General features: G+C 39.0%; 1 protein-coding gene across 2 annotated transcripts in view; it reads right to left on the minus strand.

Moving 5' to 3' along the window:
- Positions 1-19,362, minus strand: part of LOC106051822 (uncharacterized) — a 115,130-nt gene that overhangs the window by 10,294 nt on the left and 85,474 nt on the right. For both annotated transcript variants that reach the window (XM_056004216.1, XM_056004217.1), the window contains 6 exons: positions 18,223-18,390; positions 11,117-11,326; positions 9,420-9,584; positions 8,261-8,326; positions 3,335-3,520; positions 1,086-1,193 (listed from right to left, as the gene is read on the minus strand). In XM_056004216.1, the coding sequence (XP_055860191.1) occupies positions 1,086-1,193; positions 3,335-3,520; positions 8,261-8,326; positions 9,420-9,584; positions 11,117-11,326; positions 18,223-18,390 (903 nt within the window). The remainder of the gene's footprint in view (positions 1-1,085; positions 1,194-3,334; positions 3,521-8,260; positions 8,327-9,419; positions 9,585-11,116; positions 11,327-18,222; positions 18,391-19,362) is intronic.

Genomic DNA, 19,362 nt, shown 5'->3' on the forward strand with positions numbered 1-19,362 from the left:
GAATTATGCCAATTTACGAACTTCAAATCTTATCAGGTAAGCTTTTTCGAATGATCATAAAAGGCTCGAACACAAAAGACGCAATTTACGACCGGCCAAAAAAAAAGGAACTCCAATTTAAAAATATATATATTTCTTATAATATTTAACTCAAATAAAAGAACGCCTTAATATCATTGACTTGTTACAGCTTGGGATGTAGCATTTAAAAAAAAACAAGGTTACGGCCCCTAAAGTGGTTCATCCAGGCTGGTAAAAAGGAAGGTTTCAATATTTTCAGAAAGAATATCAGAATGAAATTCTATCAAAGACAATTGACAAAGAAGAATGGAGAAAGATGGTTGACAGATCTTGTATGGTGCCCAAACGGTCCAGCAGAAAAAGGGATAGGTGAATGTGTTTGTTAATGTAGTAGCTAGTAGGACAGAACTTACATAACGTAGCAATACAATTGTAAAAAAAAATGTTTACAAAAATCTAAAAACCGTTTGCATAAATGTGTTAAAAATATGGTAATTGGTCATCTTCCTTACTAAATAGCCTCCCTTTTTTGTTACTATTATTAGTCAATAGTTGTAAAAATGGTGTATTTTTATGAAAAAAACTGCTTGAATAGTTAATTTTTTAAATTAAATTTTTCGCTTTCGGAAAAGAAAAAAGTAGCCGTTGCATTAGAACTTTGAAAGGTATTTTTAAAATATCATGATGTCGGATTTTCAATACCTTTTCTAGTTTACGAGATCTGAACGGAACGGACGGACGGACGGACAAAACTAATAGCGTCTATTCCCCTTTCGGGGTCCGCTAAAAATGAGGAATTGAGCAATCAAGCAAATATATTTTTTAAGAAGCGTAATATATACATCTTAACCCTAATGTCTGACATTATATCATTATATCGTTCAACTGAACAAAAGTTCACATGTTATGCAAAGAGAAAGAGTATTTAAATGTTATGCAAAGAGAATGAAATTTACAGTTATGGACTTCTACATTTTGTAATGATTTAGCATATGACAAATGTAATGATATTTTTCTAGGCCTAGATAGACATGAATAAAACAATAAAGACGAATATTCTGGACCTTCAGGACACTTGTCGCAGCACTTTCTAGAAGTCTGTTGCTGGAGGTAGCCAACAGGACAATCTATGCAGCGACGATTTTTCCAGTACGTCCCTGGTCCACAGGATGCTAAAATACGTCAAACAATAATAAGCATACCAGAGCGGAATTTTTCCGAAGTAGAAAACAAGCAAAATAAACAAAATACTTCTAAAAAAAAAAAACAAAGATTATATTAGATGTTATTGTATCAAATAGTTTGGATAAGTCATCTAATTGCATTTGCAATGGATCTAGACTAACAATAATGAATCTGTGTGATTAGAAATATTTTTACCAATTTATTTTTTGTTTAACGCAATTTCATGCTTTTTGGCTTTCTCAATCCGCCATGATGAGTTTGATCCTATCACTTGTCTGGACCAGTTGGGAAAGGGGGGGGGGGTAAGATGGGGGTATCTTTGAGAAGGTTAACTTGATCGCTTTTTAAATGCATTTTTTAATGAAAAGAAATTGTAGACTTGAATTCAAACTGGAATCTTTAAGCCTCCTCGGGTGCATATGGCATCCAGTGTGTGAAAGAAGTGCTTATTAAAATAACCGGTTTTATAGTTATCTGTTGTTAGTTTCAAACTTTTAAGCAATGACCTAATTCTCTACACAAATTATAAAGGGGACTAATTTAAAGCAATCCCATTTGTCAAGTAAAAGTTCTTTCCTTTGTTCGATACCAAATAATGAATCATCAAAAATTAATTAGCTAACTGGTTAAATAATTTCTAAATGGATACTTGTTTTGTCAATTACAAGAAATAATTGTGCAACATTTCAACTTGATCCGAAATAGGGTGAGGGAGAAATAACGTGCTCAAACATTTTACTAGACAGAGAGACAGAGAGAGAGAGACACAGAGAGAGAGAGAGAGAGAGAGTTGTTATAAGCTTTGTACATTATATTCCACATGGAAAACGTTACAAACACTGAATATTTTATGACATAAATCTTGGCTTTAAAAAAGTTAAATTATGACATAAATCTTGGCTTTAAAATCTATACAAACGTAAAAAAGAAACCTGACGTAAACCTTTATCCACTCAATGTCAGGGTGAGAGAAAAAGAAGCAAATGTCAGACCTCAACAGCCATCTATTACTTCAGCAGAGTTAGACTTCAAAAGCATTCCATTACTTCGTTAGATCTCAAGAGCCTTCCATTACTTCAGCAGAACTAGACCTCAAGAGCCTTCCATTACTTCAGCAGAACTAGACCTCAAGAGCCTTCCATTACTTCAGCAGAACTAGACCTCAAGAGCCTTCCATTACTTCAGCAGAACTAGACCTCAAGAGCCTTCCATTACTTCAGCAGAACTAGACCTCAAGAGCCTTCCATTACTTAAGCAGAACTAGACCTCAAGAGCCTTCCATTACTTCAGCAGAACTAGACATCAAAGCCATCTATTACTTCAGCAGAACTAGACCTCAAGAGCCTTCCATTACTTCAGCAGAACTAGACCTCAAGAGCCTTCCATTACTTCAGCAGAACTAGACCTCAAGAGCCTTCCATTACTTCAGCAGAACTAGACATCAAAGCCATCTATTACTTCAGCAGAACTAGACCTCAAGAGCCTTCCATTACTTCAGCAGAACTAGACATCAAAGCCATCTATTACTTCAGCAGAACTAGACCTCAAGAGCCTTCCATTACTTCAGCAGAACTAGACATCAAAGCCATCTATTACTTCAGCAGAACTAGACCTCAAGAGCTTTCCATTACTTCAGCAGAACTAGACCTCAAGAGCCTTCCATTACTTCAGCAGAACTAGACCTCAAGAGCCTTCCATTACTTCAGCAGAACTAGTCCTCAAGAGCCTTCCATTACTTCAGCAGAACTAGACCTCAAGAGCCTTCCATTACTTCAGCAGAACTAGACCTCAAGAGCCTTCCATTACTTCAGCAGAACTAGACCTCAAGAGCCTTCCATTACTTCAGCAGAACTAGACCTCAAGAGCCTTCCATTACTTCAGAAGAACTAGACCTCAAGAGCCTTCCATTACTTCAGCAGAACTAGACCTCAAGAGCCTTCCATTACTTCAGCAGAACTAGACCTCAAGAGCCTTCCATTACTTCAGCAGAACTAGACCTCAAGAGCCTTCCATTACTTCAGCAAAGTTAGACCTCAAAGCCATCTATTACTTCAGCAGAACTAGACATCAAAGCCATCTATTACTTCAGCAGAACTAGACCCAAAGAGCCTCTATTACTAGCACTTACCGCAAAGCCCATGAAGGGCTTGTGTGCCTTCGGGACAGTTCTCGTGTATGCTCATGTTCTTTGTGAAGACTCTGTACTCCCGGCCGTTCAGAAAGATGGAGGACCAAGAGTCAGAACTGTTGTAGAAGTGCTGGGCCACGAACTCAAACTTATAGAGTGCATTGATATACTTCATTGTTTGATCTTCTGTCAAAAGGAAAGAATACTGGTGTAGATGCTAAGACCAATGTTTGAAAACCAGTCACCCATTGAATGGAAAACCACCATGAAATTCTGACCTGAAATATTTACTAGGGCCAGTGACTGATTCACTCGTCACTTTTTCTAACACTTGAGAAGGATAAAAAAAATTTAAATGTTACTACTTACCTTGGGTCTGGAATTTATAATCAAGTTGTAATCACCTTTAACGATCATAACGAATTTGTTCTCAGTCTCGTCCCAGCACATTTGTATGTACCGACATAGAGCTACTTATGTTTAATAGCAAAAAATCTACTTCCTTTTTATTTTTACAAGAAACATAGAACTGCGAAGCTGATTCACTAATTCTCACACTTAGGGCGCTAAAAAAAAAGAAATTTTACTCAGTTATTCCTTAACATAGACTAAGGAAAAAATAGCACCTTTAGAAATCAGGCTACGCGCTATACACTACACATGAATCCTGAAATCAGGCTACGCGCTATACACTACACATGAATCCTGAAATCAGGCTACGTCTCTACACTACACGTGAATCCAGAAATCAGGCTACGTCTCTACACTACACGTGAATCCAGAAATCAGGCTACGTCTCTACACTACACGTGAATCCAGAAATCAGGCTACGCCTCTACACTACACGTGAATCAAGAAATCAGGCTACGTCTCTACACTACACGTGAATCCAGAAATCAGGCTACGCGCTATACACTACACATGAATCCAGAAATCAGGCTACGTCTCTACACTACACGTGAATCCAGAAATCAGGCTACGCCTCTACACTACACGTGAATCAAAGAAATCAGGCTACGCCTCTACACTACACGTGAATCCAGAAATCAGGCTACGCCTCTACACTACACGTGAATCCAGAAATCAGGCTACGTCTCTACACTACACGTGAATCCAGAAATCAGGCTACGTCTCTACACTACACGTGAATCCAGAAATCAGGCTACGCCTCTACACTACACGTGAATCAAGAAATCAGGCTACGTCTCTACACTACACGTGAATCCAGAAATCAGGCTACGCGCTATACACTACACATGAATCCAGAAATCAGGCTACGTCTCTACACTACACGTGAATCCAGAAATCAGGCTACGCCTCTACACTACACGTGAATCAAAGAAATCAGGCTACGTCTCTACACTACACGTGAATCCAGAAATCAGGCTACTCCTCTACACTACACGTGAATCCAGAAATCAGGCTACGTCTCTACACTACACGTGAATCCAGAAATCAGGCTACTCCTCTACACTACACGTGAATCAAAGAAATCAGGCTACGCCTCTACACTACACGTGAATCAAAGAAATCAGGCTACGCCTCTACACTACACGTGAATCAAAGAAATCAGGCTACGCCTCTACACTACACGTGAATCCAGAAATCAGGCTACGTCTCTACACTACACGTGAATCCAGAAATCAGGCTACGCCTCTACACTACACGTGAATCAAAGAAATCAGGCTACGCCTCTACACTACACGTGAATCAAAGAAATCAGGCTACGCCTCTACACTACACGTGAATCAAAGAAATCAGGCTACGCCTCTACACTACACGTGAATCCAGAAATCAGGCTACTCCTCTACACTACACGTGAATCAAAGAAATCAGGCTACGTCTCTACACTACACGTGAATCCAGAAATCAGGCTACGCCTCTACACTACACGTGAATCCAGAAATCAGGCTACGCCTCTACACTACACGTGAATCAAAGAAATCAGGCTACGCCTCTACACTACACGTGAATCAAAGAAATCAGGCTACGCCTCTACACTACACGTGAATCAAAGAAATCAGGCTACGCCTCTACACTACACGTGAATCAAAGAAATCAGGCTACGCCTCTACACTACACGTGAATCAAAGAAATCAGGCTACGTCTCTACACTACACGTGAATCCAGAAATCAGGCTACTCCTCTACACTACACGTGAATCAAAGAAATCAGGCTACGTCTCTACACTACACGTGAATCCAGAAATCAGGCTACGCCTCTACACTACACGTGAATCCAGAAATCAGGCTACGCCTCTACACTACACGTGAATCAAAGAAATCAGGCTACGCCTCTACACTACACGTGAATCCAGAAATCAGGCTACGCCTCTACACTACACGTGAATCCAGAAATCAGGCTACGCCTCTACACTACACGTGAATCCAGAAATCAGGCTACGCCTCTACACTACACGTGAATCCAGAAATCAGGCTACGCCTCTACACTACACGTGAATCCAGAAATCAGGCTACGCCTCTACACTACACGTGAATCCTGAAATCAGGCTACGCCTCTACACTACACGTGAATCCAGAAATCAGGCTACGCCTCTACACTACACGTGAATCAAATAAATCAGGCTACGCCTCTACACTACACGTGAATCCAGAAATCAGGCTACGCCTCTACACTACACGTGAATCAAAGAAATCAGGCTACGCCTCTACACTACACGTGAATCAAAGAAATCAGGCTACGCCTCTACACTACACGTGAATCCAGAAATCAGGCTACGCCTCTACACTACACGTGAATCAAATAAATCAGGCTACGCCTCTACACTACACGTGAATCCAGAAATCAGGCTACGCCTCTACACTACACGTGAATCAAAGAAATCAGGCTACGCCTCTACACTACACGTGAATCAAAGAAATCAGGCTACGCCTCTACACTACACGTGAATCAAAGAAATCAGGCTACGCCTCTACACTACACGTGAATCAAAGAAATCAGGCTACGCCTCTACACTACACGTGAATCAAAGAAATCAGGCTACGCCTCTACACTACACGTGAATCAAAGAAATCAGGCTACGCCTCTACACTACACGTGAATCAAAGAAATCAAGCTACGTCTCTACATTACACGTGAATCCAGAAATCAGGCTACGTCTCTACACTACACGTGAATCAAAGAAATCAGGCTACGCCTCTACACTACACGTGAATCCAGAAATCAGGCTACGTCTCTACACTACACGTGAATCCAGAAATCAGGCTACGTCTCTACACTACACGTGAATCAAAGAAATCAGGCTACGCCTCTACACTACACGTGAATCCAGAAATCAGGCTACGTCTCTACACTACACGTGAATCAAAGAAATCAGGCTACGTCTCTACACTACACGTGAATCCAGAAATTAGGCTACGCCTCTACACTACACGTGAATCCTGAAATCAGGCTACGCCTCTACACTACACGTGAATCCAGAAATCAGGCTACGCCTCTACACTACACGTGAATCAAAGAAATCAAGCTACGTCTCTACATTACACGTGAATCCAGAAATCAGGCTACGTCTCTACACTACACGTGAATCAAAGAAATCAAGCTACGTCTCTACATTACACGTGAATCCAGAAATCAGGCTACGTCTCTACATTACACGTGAATCCAGAAATCAGGCTACGCCTCTACACTACACGTGAATCCAGAAATCAGGCTACGTCTCTACACTACACGTGAATCCAGAAATCAGGCTACGCCTCTACACTACACGTGAATCCAGAAATCAGGCTACGTCTCTACACTACACGTGAATCAAAGAAATCAGGCTACGCCTCTACACTACACGTGAATCCAGAAATCAGGCTACGCCTCTACACTACACGTGAATCAAAGAAATCAGGCTACGTCTCTACACTACACGTGAATCCAGAAATCAGGCTACGTCTCTACACTACACGTGAATCCAGAAATCAGGCTACGCCTCTACACTACACGTGAATCCAGAAATCAGGCTACGCCTCTACATTACACGTGAATCCAGAAATCAGGCTACGCCTCTACACTACACGTGAATCAAAGAAATCAGGCTACGCCTCTACACTACACGTGAATCAAAGAAATCAAGCTACGTCTCTACATTACACGTGAATCCAGAAATCAGGCTACGCCTCTACACTACACGTGAATCCAGAAATCAGGCTACGCCTCTACACTACACGTGAATCCAGAAATCAGGCTACGCCTCTACACTACACGTGAATCCAGAAATCAGGCTACGCCTCTACACTACACGTGAATCAAAGAAATCAGGCTACGCCTCTACACTACACGTGAATCAAAGAAATCAGGCTACGTCTCTACACTACACGTGAATCAAAGAAATCAGGCTACGCCTCTACACTACACGTGAATCAAAGAAATCAGGCTACGCCTCTACACTACACGTGAATCAAAGAAATCAGGCTACGCCTCTACACTACACGTGAATCCAGAAATCAGGCTACGCCTCTACACTACACATGAATCAAAGAAATCAGGCTACGCCTCTACACTACACGTGAATCCAGAAATCAGGCTACGTCTCTACACTACACGTGAATCAAGAAATCAGGCTACGCCTCTACACTACACGTGAATCCAGAAATCAGGCTACGCCTCTACACTACACGTGAATCCAGAAATCAGGCTACGCCTCTACACTACACGTGAATCCAGAAATCAGGCTACGTCTCTACACTACACGTGAATCAAAGAAATCAGGCTACTCCTCTACACTACACGTGAATCCAGAAATCAGGCTACGCCTCTACATTACACGTGAATCCAGAAATCAGGCGACACGTGAATCCATTTTTCCCAAACGATTTTTGCTCGCTTTCTTTCAGTCCAAATTTGAATGAATACAAAAAGCAAAAAGTTAGTAAATATTTCAAAATGTCACAATTACGAGAAGGAAATCAAACCAACCATCATCAGTAAATGGATCCACAATCGGTGAAGGCAGACTAATTGTTATAATTGCATTTGAAATCCCTGAAATGTCAATAAAATACACATTTATTTCTTTTGGTATTATCAAATGTCAATAAAATACACATTTATTTTTTTTTTTTTTGTATGATCAATTTCATTCGTTACACATTTTAATGTATATAAATACATGTTTTTTCTCCGTATTCTATTTACACCACTGGACAACAAGGTCATGACAGGGGAACTTCACTTTGTTCTATAGTGCAGATGGCATACATAACAGAAGTAGAAAGAAGGGTGAAAGAGCAACAGCACCTGGTGATTACAAATGCCCAACATATGACCGCAGCTGTGCATCTAGGATTGTCCTCTTTAGTCACACAAGAAGTTACAAATGGAAACGATCGTCTCTCGAGACTTAAAATGCCACAGCAAAAGGGATTAAGGCGTGGTCTGATTGAGTACCCTGGTGAGGGGCAAAGACCAATCGACAGAGAGACACCCTTCCCATCTCTCTCTCTCTCTCTCTATCTCTCTCTCTCTCTCAGCAACTTCCACTCTCCAGATAATGTTGTTATCCCAACCTCTTTCTAAATCACTATTTTTTTAAAGTTACCTATTAGAATGACATCGTCAATTTTTGTAAGTCCTAATTCTTTTAAAGATTATTGTAAGAACTTCTTACAATGGAAGCAAAAATGTCATTGCTGTTGCAATACTGCAGTTGATCGACACAAAAAAACGGAATACCGAACATGTCAACGATATTGAACAACAGTTAACAAACACAAATGCACTCACATTTAAGAGGTCTCTGACAAGGGTAGTACGATTATAGAATATCCATTTTATCCAGATATTTCTATTATTGAAGTGTAACTAAGAACTTTTGTTAAAATTGAAGTTGTTCCCTGTTCAAAGGAACTTCAAATAAGCGAATTTCACTGCATACTGCGATTGACATTCGTAGTTTCCATTTGTTTAGATCCATACAATGTTCTTATCTATCTTAACCTTTGAACCGAAGGATTTACTAGTATTAGGAACTAAGCATATACCTGATGAATATTTAAGCATTTTTTTCCTACAAAAGCAATATTCTGGACTAATGGCAGTATTATAGTATATTTATCCAAACTATTGACGTACAAACCATTTATAACAGACACTGAGACCTTCCATTGGCAGTCAAGGCAAAAGGTTTGGACAAACCCTTCCACGTTATCCTGCAGTAGTACAGTCAGCGCCCTCTCATGGCCCACAAGATTTAGATAGAAGCCGTACATGGTCAAGCTTCTTTCGGACACTGAATACGTTTCTAGACACAGAAATAATGCCGAGATCAGCTTTGAATGGAAACTGGAAGCGCGGTGGCTGAGCGGTAAAGCGCTTGACTTCCGAACTGGAAATCTCGCGTTCAAATACTGGGATTTTTAATTTAGGGATTTTTTGGGCGGCTCTGAGTCAACCCAGCTCCAATGGGTACCTGACATTAGTTGGGATAAAGTAAAGGCGTTTGGTCGTTGTGCTGGCCACATGACACCCTCGTTAACCGTGAGCCATAGAAACAGATTACCATTACATTATCTACGCTGTATATCGCAAGGTCTCAAAGGGGAATATTTTTTATTGTTACTTTACGAATGAAATTGAACAAGTCGTTTTATTTCTTAGGTTAGTTTATACTCAAGATTATTTTAGGAGTTCTGAGGGGATGTTAAGTATCTTTTTTTTGTTCGGTGGCTGAGTGGTAAAGCGCATGACTTTCAAACCGAGAGGTCTCGAGTACGAACCCATATGATTTTGAACTTCATGATTTTTAGTTCATCCAACTCTAATAGGTACCTGACATACGTTGAGTTAATAAAGGCAACTGGTCGTTGTGTTCACCACATGATACCCTCGTTAGCCAAAGAAACAAATGAGCTTTGCATCGCCTGCCCCAGTCGACCCCCCACCAAAAGGGTAGGCTACTTTTTCTTTGCTTTACATAGTGCTCTGATAGAGTTGAGTTTCAATCCCTTACTGTTTCAGTAGGGTAAATTCTATTGTACATAAAGAATCAATAGCCTACTGATTCAGTTGGGTAAAATGTAGTCCAACTTATGAATCAACCACTTTCTGGTCACTAAGGTAAACTCTTGTTGAACTAACAAACCAATCACTTACTGTTTCAGTAAGGTAAAATGTATTCCATCTAATCTTATCTTCTTATCTTATATAACACAGACGTTACTTCAAAAAAGAAGATGATTACGTCCTACGCGACACGCATTTAGTCATGCATGTTAACCAAGGACTTAAAGTCACTGGTTTTTCTGGCTGGCTCAGGCAACCCATTCCATCCTCTAATAGCACTAGGGAAGAAGGAGCATTTGTACACCTTTGTCCTAGCATATGGAACGAGGAATGTGCCTTTATCTTTGTGTTTTTCTGAGTATTTTATTAAATTTTGTTTTTGTATTTGTTCAGTGTTTTATGTACAATTGCTACTTTACTTTTAAGTCTTCTATCCTGAAGGCTTTCTAAATTCAGTGATTTTACTAAAGGTGTTTCTCTAGTCAAATGTGAATATTCGTTAGTTATGAATCTCAGTGCTCTATTTTGTGTCTGTTCCATTTTTTTTTTTATGTTTTCTTGAGTTGAAGGGTGCCAAATGGAGGATGCATATTCAATTATTGGCCTAACCAAGGTTAAAAAACATTTTAGTTTTATGCTCTTATTTGATTTATGAAAATTTCTTTTAATAAACCCTAATGCTTTGTTTAACTTTTTTGATAGGATAAAGAATTGATCAATTAATAGTTAAGCGAGATAAAACCTAGTCCAACTAAAAAATCCATCACTTACTGGTACAATGGGGTAAAAGACCCCTGGGGTTGGTCCTTGTGATATGCGACCAGGTGTAATTTGACTTGGCCCCACAAGTGTACATCAAGTCTGTGTCCACTGTGTAACCTTTCTTACACTCTATGAAACATTCTGTCACAGAGGCCACTTGGTCATAAGTACATGATAGTCTTTTCATATTGATACCAACCTTGACCAGCTTCCAACACCCTGAAATTTGTTTTTTTAAATGTAGTGTTTGTGGAAGGTAAAGTGCGGATAGAGAACAGTTATACATTTCGAGCACTTCATCATAAAATTAGCCATACTACTTTATTAATATGTTTGTGACTGATCTTCTAGATTTTAGAACTAGATATAACGTCTAGATGTAAGCTGGCAGAAGGGGCGGCCTTGGATAATTGGAAGCCCTAGGCGAAATGTTTTGGTGGCCCCAAATGAAATAAAATAAATAAAAAGAAACAGTTTAAAAAAACGCAATTTATTAAAAACCTGCCCGTCTATATCTAAATCAACAAATAACTGAAATTCATATATCGTAATTTCCGTTGTAGAGTTAGACTAGTAAACATAGAGTCATAGTGCTCTACTATGTTTGAGATCTGAATTAAGTTTCGCAATTTTTTCTCAAATTTTTTTTGTCCTGTGCGAGACCCCCACCATTTGGAGGTCCTAGGCAGTTGCCTAGTTTGCCTATGCTTAAGGCCGTATTGCTGGCAGCAGTGGCTGCTCAGTTTTAGTGCGCACATACGATATTCAAGAATTAAGAAATATTAAGGTGACTTGTCTCACTAACGCTGTCCTTAATAAAAAAAAACATAGTAATCTTTGTATCATAGATGCTATCTCTATAGCAAAGTTTCTCATTAAGTCCCAATGAAAACAAATTGAAACATTTTGGCGTCTTCATTTGCAAGTATAACAAATTAAATCTATCTATTACTGCCGACTCTATTGTATGATGAGGAGGCTAGTTGATGGCCTCCTTTAGTTGTAGGACTATGGTTCATATCGTGGAGAACGTCTTGGTGCGACTGTAGAGCCCTATTCTGAAAAGACATTCTATTCCAAATACAAATTTTTTTTTTTTGTGGTTCGCTTTTCTTCCTAAGCTGAGGTCATCGCTTTTTCGCTGTGCAGTTTTCTTTGTTAGAATACCTCTCCACATAGTGCGGCTAGTATATTTATTCATCTTTTTACAAAGCTTATATAAACTTACTCTTTCTGTCTGTGTGTCAGTGTGTCTGTCTGCCTGTCTGGCCAAAAGTCTGTGCACATTATTTCTCCGGCACCCAATCTCGGATCAAGCTGAAATTTTGCACAATTATTTCTTTTACCTGACAACAGAAGAATCAATAAAACAAATAACCAATTAGTTAATTAACTATTGGTAATAAATTACTTTGTTTTGTATCTCAAACAAGGGAAAGAAATAGTATTTGACTGAAGTGGTGGTAAAAGCTGAATTAGTCCTCTTTATATTAGGCTGCCGCAATGGCGTAACTAGAGTAAATGATGCCTGGTGCGGTACCTCATCTTGATGCCCCCCCCCCCCCCAAAAAAAAACAACTAATTAATAACATTGCAAAACCTGTTCAAAATAATATGTATTCATGTAAATCAAATATTGTTAATTCAAAAAAAATCACTTTTACATAAACATACTACAAATGAATTTTACGCGCTTTCTTGCTGGCAAAAGTATCAATAATTTTATCAAAATCCATTTTTTTCCACCAGTTTTTGTTCAATGGACAAAATGGCCAAATTAGTGAGTCATCGTTGATCGCAAATTATTCTTGATCTGTTAAAGTTTGCAAAAACTTCGCATGTAGCGACGCTTACCTCAATAGTCAAAAATATGTGAATCATGATGATATTCGGGACTGAATCATCTAGCTGATATTTATTTATAAAATTCAAGAGCTCAACAGGTTTTGGAAATTCGAAAGCTTCTGATGAAACTGTGACAAACCGTTAAGCATCTTTCGCTCCAGCAGAAATTTGTTTTTATCAATGTCGCTAGGAGTACTATCGAAATTGATTTCAACCTGAGGATTTAATAGGCGACAAAAATTCATATCTATCTGCTACATCATGAAGTTGCTCGAATCGGGTGATTATTTCTTGAACAATCCTGTCCAAGGTAGAATAAATTTCCCTTCGTAGCTCTTCTTTGTGTGTAAGTACAGAGTAGTCACTTTTCTCACCAGGCATCTTTTTCTTTTGGCCAATACGTTTTTGAGGTTCTGTACTGATTCTCAGATCTGAGCACACGCTTTCGGCAAAGGTAATGCTGGCTTCAGCGATGTCCTCTCGATTACTACTTAAAAATGTCTCTAATGTTTTTAGTTTGAGTGAGCAGTCTCGAATACACAATCCTTGTTTTTGAAGGTAGAATTGCGCATCATTAATTTCAGTTAATACAGGAGCCCAAAATCCAAGATAGGTGAGAAAATTAAAAGACTGAACAGCAACCAATAATCCACCTGCTTCAGATCTAGTCGATGAATTTTCATCTCTGCTAGTTAATGTCTCCAGAGTTTGAACAGGCAATGAATAGTGACTTCTAGAATACGTTTATGGACACCGTAGTTTTGACCTTCATGACCGCAGCATTATCATAGCCTTGACCCCTGCAGTCCATTATGTCTAAGCTATCCGAACGCAGTTTCTCTAGAATCATCTCAGCGATTCCAGCAGCATGCTTGTCCTTTGTGTCGATGAAGTCAATAAAAGACTCACAAACCTGCACCCCGTCATTATCCATGACAACGTACCGTAAAATTTGGGAAGTTTGATCCAGCTTTAAGATGTCAGGTGTACTGTCAAAAATAATAGAGAAATATTTGGCTTGTTTTACTTGCTGTATGATTTGTTTTTTAGCGTGATCCCCCAATTTTGTAATAAATTCATTTTGTATTTGTGGAGACATGTATGTATTGTCTCAGATGAGGGAACAAAACCCGAATTATTGGCCCGAATAGCACAGTCCACAGCAGCCCTTTCAAAACTTAAAATAATATGGAAAGATAAGGGCTTAGCCCTCGGCACCAAAATTAGACTGATGCGCTCTCTGGTCATGGCCACATTTTTATATGCTTGTGAGTCGTGGACGTTGAATGCAGAGCTTGAGAGGAGGATCCTAGCAATGGAATTGAGATGCTACAGAAGGATCCTAGGCATCACATTCAAAGACCGCATCACAAACCAAGAAATCAGAGACAGGGTTACTGTAGCGATCGGAGCTCATGACGACCTGCTTACTATTGTGAAAAAACGAAAGCTTAAAACCTTTGGCCACATTACAAGATCTACGGGGCTCGCAAAGACCTTTCTTCAGGGAACAGTGCCAGGGAAAACGAAGAAGAGGCAGACAGAAAAAGCGATGGGAGGACAACATTAAAGAATGGACAGGCCTGCCATTGAGAGAGGTTCTGAACAAGGCAAAAAAAAGGGAGGAATGGAGAAAGACGGTCGACAAATCTTGCCTGGTGCCCCAACGGTCCAACAGACTAAGGGATAGGTAAAGGTAAAGGTATGTATTCGGTCTGAAACAAAGGTTAGTTCAAAGCACATGCTCCCTCAAGAGTGGATAGTACTTTGATAGTAAATTTACTAACTCTCCAGGTTTTCGTCTCTTGTATAATCAAATCTTGGGCCTTGTTGTCAATATTGTTCCCTACTCTCAGGCGAACTTCAAGTTCCCTCCAAGCAAGCGATGACTGAATGTGAGCTCTGCTGGTCTCATGTTTCTCTATTTTCGGGGATAACCTCCACCACTCATTGAATCCATCTTTGGATTTAAATGAAGATGATGAAATCTTAACAAACGTGGCCCCTTTACATTTAAGGAGGGAGAGGGCGGTACTTACGGCCTACGATCGCTATAAAAGGGGCGACTCTAGGCTACCCACCACAATCTTAGTGCAACAGTGGAGAGAGAGGAACCGCATAAAAATGCGATCGTTCCTCCACATTGCGGCCAATTTGTCAAAATCAGCTGGGCTCTCCACTGATTGAATTCCTATTAGAAGAATTAATACTTGCCCTCCGTGGAGGAGAATGCCGGCCTCACAAATAAACATGTACCTTATAGGGCAAGAGGGAGCCACCAAGAGGCGATTAACACCTGCCATACTCCAAAACTTGGCATCAGCTGCACTAAAGTCCTACCCATCAGATGCCATTTTCTGCTACACCGATGGGTCGGTAATGCGGGACCCCGATAGATCTGGGTATGGGGCCCTTATAGACTACACAGACTGTACAGAACCAGAGATGCCGATTTCTTCGTCTGAGCTTAAAAGGGTTTTGAGGCGCCAGCCAGACAAGTCAGTCTTGGAGCACTGTTCATCATTTTGTTTATGTTACAGTATTACAATTAGTTAAAAAAAAAACTCGTAGAAAACAAAGGTTAGCTTATTTTAAAAAATTGACATTACAATAAAATTATTCAAAAATTAAACTATTAAGAATCATAAAGAAATGAATAAACTAAGACAATTGTTTAGATCTAGAGTTTAGAAATATATTTGTAAACTCAATATCTAGATTAAACCAATGGACTAAACAATGAAGTAAAAAAGGTTGGCCTATCTTCTTCTTCTTTATATTACATAGCATCGATCAGTGTAGTAACAACATGTACCTTGTGTCCGAAATAAATGTAGTAAATTAGATTCAAACTGTTCTATAGCTTACATTGTATGGAAGAAAAGTCAAGGAGATGAAACAAAATAGCGACATGACTAGTTTATAAATCGTTAGTTCATGTTTAAAATACAGTAGCTTATGTTTGTTCGTGTCCATACAATTAGTCGTTTTTACTGAAATGCTCAGGGAAATAGGAAATTAATACACACTGGGGGAATTCTGGTGCCCCTCTCCACTTGGTGCCCTGTGCGGCCCGCACCACCCGCACATTGGTAGCTACGCCACTGGGCTGCCGTCTTAAGCTTATTGAAAATAAATATGAAATGGAAACAAGAGATAACTCTACAAACGTCCACGTTGATAGACTTTTCGCTACTAGAGTGGTTACCTCCTTGGCTTGAAAAGACTGAGAAGACTTGAGTTCGAATTCAGGTAGTTCCCCCTTTTTATAAATGTCTTTTTAGTGTTAGTCTAGATCTATTACAATTTAATTACACGACTGATCAGAACTAATTTATACTAATGCGCTTAATATAAGCTTTGTTTTTCTTAAAAATATTTATTAATATTTTTCTTATTAGTGGCACATTTCTAACAAGTATTTTTTTTCTCTGCATAATTGTAACCAGTTTTATTTTCCTTGCTGCTGATTCGCAATAAGACTAAATAGATCTATCTTTTCACTGTGTATTTACAGGTTACATTTTTACAGAACATTTGTATCATACTATATTTGCTGAACGGCACATTTATAACAAGTTACCATTTTAATGCAACAATCGAGCCTACATTTACAGAGGTTTAACCCCTGCGATTGTCAATTTTCTTTTTTTTTTTTTTTACATTTTTCAAATATGGTTCAAAATGATTATTAATCTTCTTCTCTACACTAGAGTAGGCTATGGCTGATAATTCACATCTCTAAGGGGTCTATTAAGTTTATTCATTGAAAAAAAAATGTTTTTTTCCCTTTATATTTCATTTTTCTACATTTTAATTTTTTTTGACTAAATTCCTGACATTGATTCAAATTATTCAAAAAGTTGTATATATATTGTCATCAAAATTTGCAAATATCAAGAATAATATGTTTTGAGTGCACCCTACTTCTTTGGCTTGAATTGAATGAAAGGTATTAAAGTTATGGTCATTTATAAAATGTTATTTTGTTTTTGCATACAACCCCCCCCCCCAATCCATAACCACCCATAAATTAAAAAATCATTTCAAAGAGTAATACACTTCAGAATATAATAATTTTACTAGGGTATGCTGATAATATAAGCATGAACATATTTGCAAAATTACAGCTCAATGTTTGTTTTAAATTTGTTGAGAAATCTGTTCCCAAATGTTTGTTACTATTGATGACGTCATACCATGTCAAAATAGACATTTGCCTTTTTTAGCGGCCCCCGAAAGGGGAAAAGACGCTATTAGTTTTGTGCGAAATTTCTGTCCGTCTGTCCGTCTGTCCGTCCGTCCCGTTTAGATCTCTTAAACTAGAAAAGATATTGAAAATCTGACATCACAATATTTTAGACCATTCAAAGTTCTGATGCAACGGCTACTTTTTTTTTTTTCCTGAAAGCGAAAAATCTAATTTTTAAAATCAGTTATGCAAGCAGTTTTTTAAAGAGAAAAAGCTAATTAGTATGCATTTTAAGTTAGACCTAATTTAGAACGAATAGTAATCTTATAATCTCCATTTTTCTTTACCAATTTTTCATGTATAAAGCAATCGAGAATTCGAATATAAGATTAAGCATTTTCAAAACAATTACATTATGTAAAGACCAGGAGAGGCTTGGTAAAGCTTCCGAACCGAGGGTCACGGGTTCGAATCCTGGTGAAGACTGGGGTTTTCAACTTCGGAATCCTTGGGCGCCTCTGAGCCTACCCAGCTCTAATGGGTACCTGACATTTGTTGGGGAAAAGTAAAGACGGTTGGTCGTTGTGCTGGCTACATGACATCCTCGTTAACCGTAGGTCACAAAAACAGATGAACTTTACATCATCTGCCCTATAGACCACAAGGTCTGAAGCGGGAACTAGTTAGGCCAGGTTCACATCTAACTTTGCATTCACTTGCAAGTATCCTTTGATCTGCAGCCTCATTGGGGCACTACACAAGATCTGTCAACCTTCTTTCTCCATCCTTATCTCTCATTTGTCTTTGATATAATTTCATTTGGATGTTCTTTCTGAAAATATTGAAGCTTGCCTGGGTGGACCACTTCGGGGGCCGATTTTAAGTTTGTGTTTCCACACAAACTGTCTTTGTAACCTTGTTAATTACTCATTTTATGTGTTAATCAAACTATTTGGAAACTTTCATGGCTGTGGTACTATTCTAAGACATACTTTGGTTTTAAGTTGAAACCTCCCCTTGACTAAAAAAAATGTGTCACAAATGATTATTTCTAGACGGCAGACGAGTATCTAGTTACCTTTTTTCTCCACAAGTTCACAAGGCATAGTTTCCAACGCCTCTTCCTCACTGCAGTTTCTTCCCCCATGGTTGGGCGGAGGGTTCTCACACAATCTGACCCTAGTCCTTGCGTTGTCTTCTAAATTGCAGTATGACCAGTCTGACCAAGGACCCAAACCACCGTCCACTATGTGTGCAGAAGCAAGATTTTAAAAAGAACGCCTCATGCTAATATGTATTGCTTACACTTACAGAGCTAACTACTTTACAGGTCTGAGGTAACAATAAATCAAACTTATTAACCGACATTCAATATTGAATTGTCAGAATAAAAAACCACCACCACCACCACCAGGGGCGGGCTGGGTGTTAAAATATTTGTATAATCCGATTATCCGTCCCCCCCCCCCCCATCTCAAATGTGTTGCCAAATTAAAGATGTCATCCAATACGATTTGTCCTCAAAATCTTTTTCTTTTAACTTATCAGATGTCATAAACTGAAATCATGCACGCGTGGGTTTATTTAATGCATTTCTACAATGAGGTAGGCTCGTTTAATGGCTGGTTTAATGGCTGGTTTAATAGCTGGTTTAATGGCTGGTTTAATGGCTGGTTTAATAGCTGGTTTAATGGCTGGTTTAATGGCTGGTTTAATGGCTGGTTTAATGGCTGGTTTAATAGCTGGTTTAATGGCTGGTTTAATAGCTGGTTTAATGGCTGGTTTAATGGCTGGTTTAATAGCTGGTTTAATGGCTGGTTTAATGGCTGGTTTAATGGCTGGTTATCTAAAAGCGTAATATAGAAGTTTCTGCTACCACATGAACGTCTATGTGATATCCACTTGCAAGGCACATAAGAAACTCCTTATCAACGACCTACGCGATACTAAATCATAACCTTAGAAACAAGGCTTTATTTCAATAAAACGAGACTGACATAAACAATAACACAGTACACACTGGTTACGATTTACAGACTACGATAGTACAAACACGATTTCAAAGACTAGCACGATTACAAGCATCGGTAGCACATAAGTTCAGTTAACAATTACTCCAATGTTCAAATCAATTTCTTGTAGAAATCTATATCAACAGCCATCCTACCAGCCCATTTTGGGTACCGGCACACTGGGCATTAGCCACTGGCGGATCCGG

The sequence above is a fragment of the Biomphalaria glabrata genome, chromosome 11 (assembly GCF_947242115.1).
Source record: "Biomphalaria glabrata chromosome 11, xgBioGlab47.1, whole genome shotgun sequence".
Classification (NCBI taxonomy): Eukaryota; Metazoa; Mollusca; class Gastropoda; family Planorbidae; genus Biomphalaria; species Biomphalaria glabrata.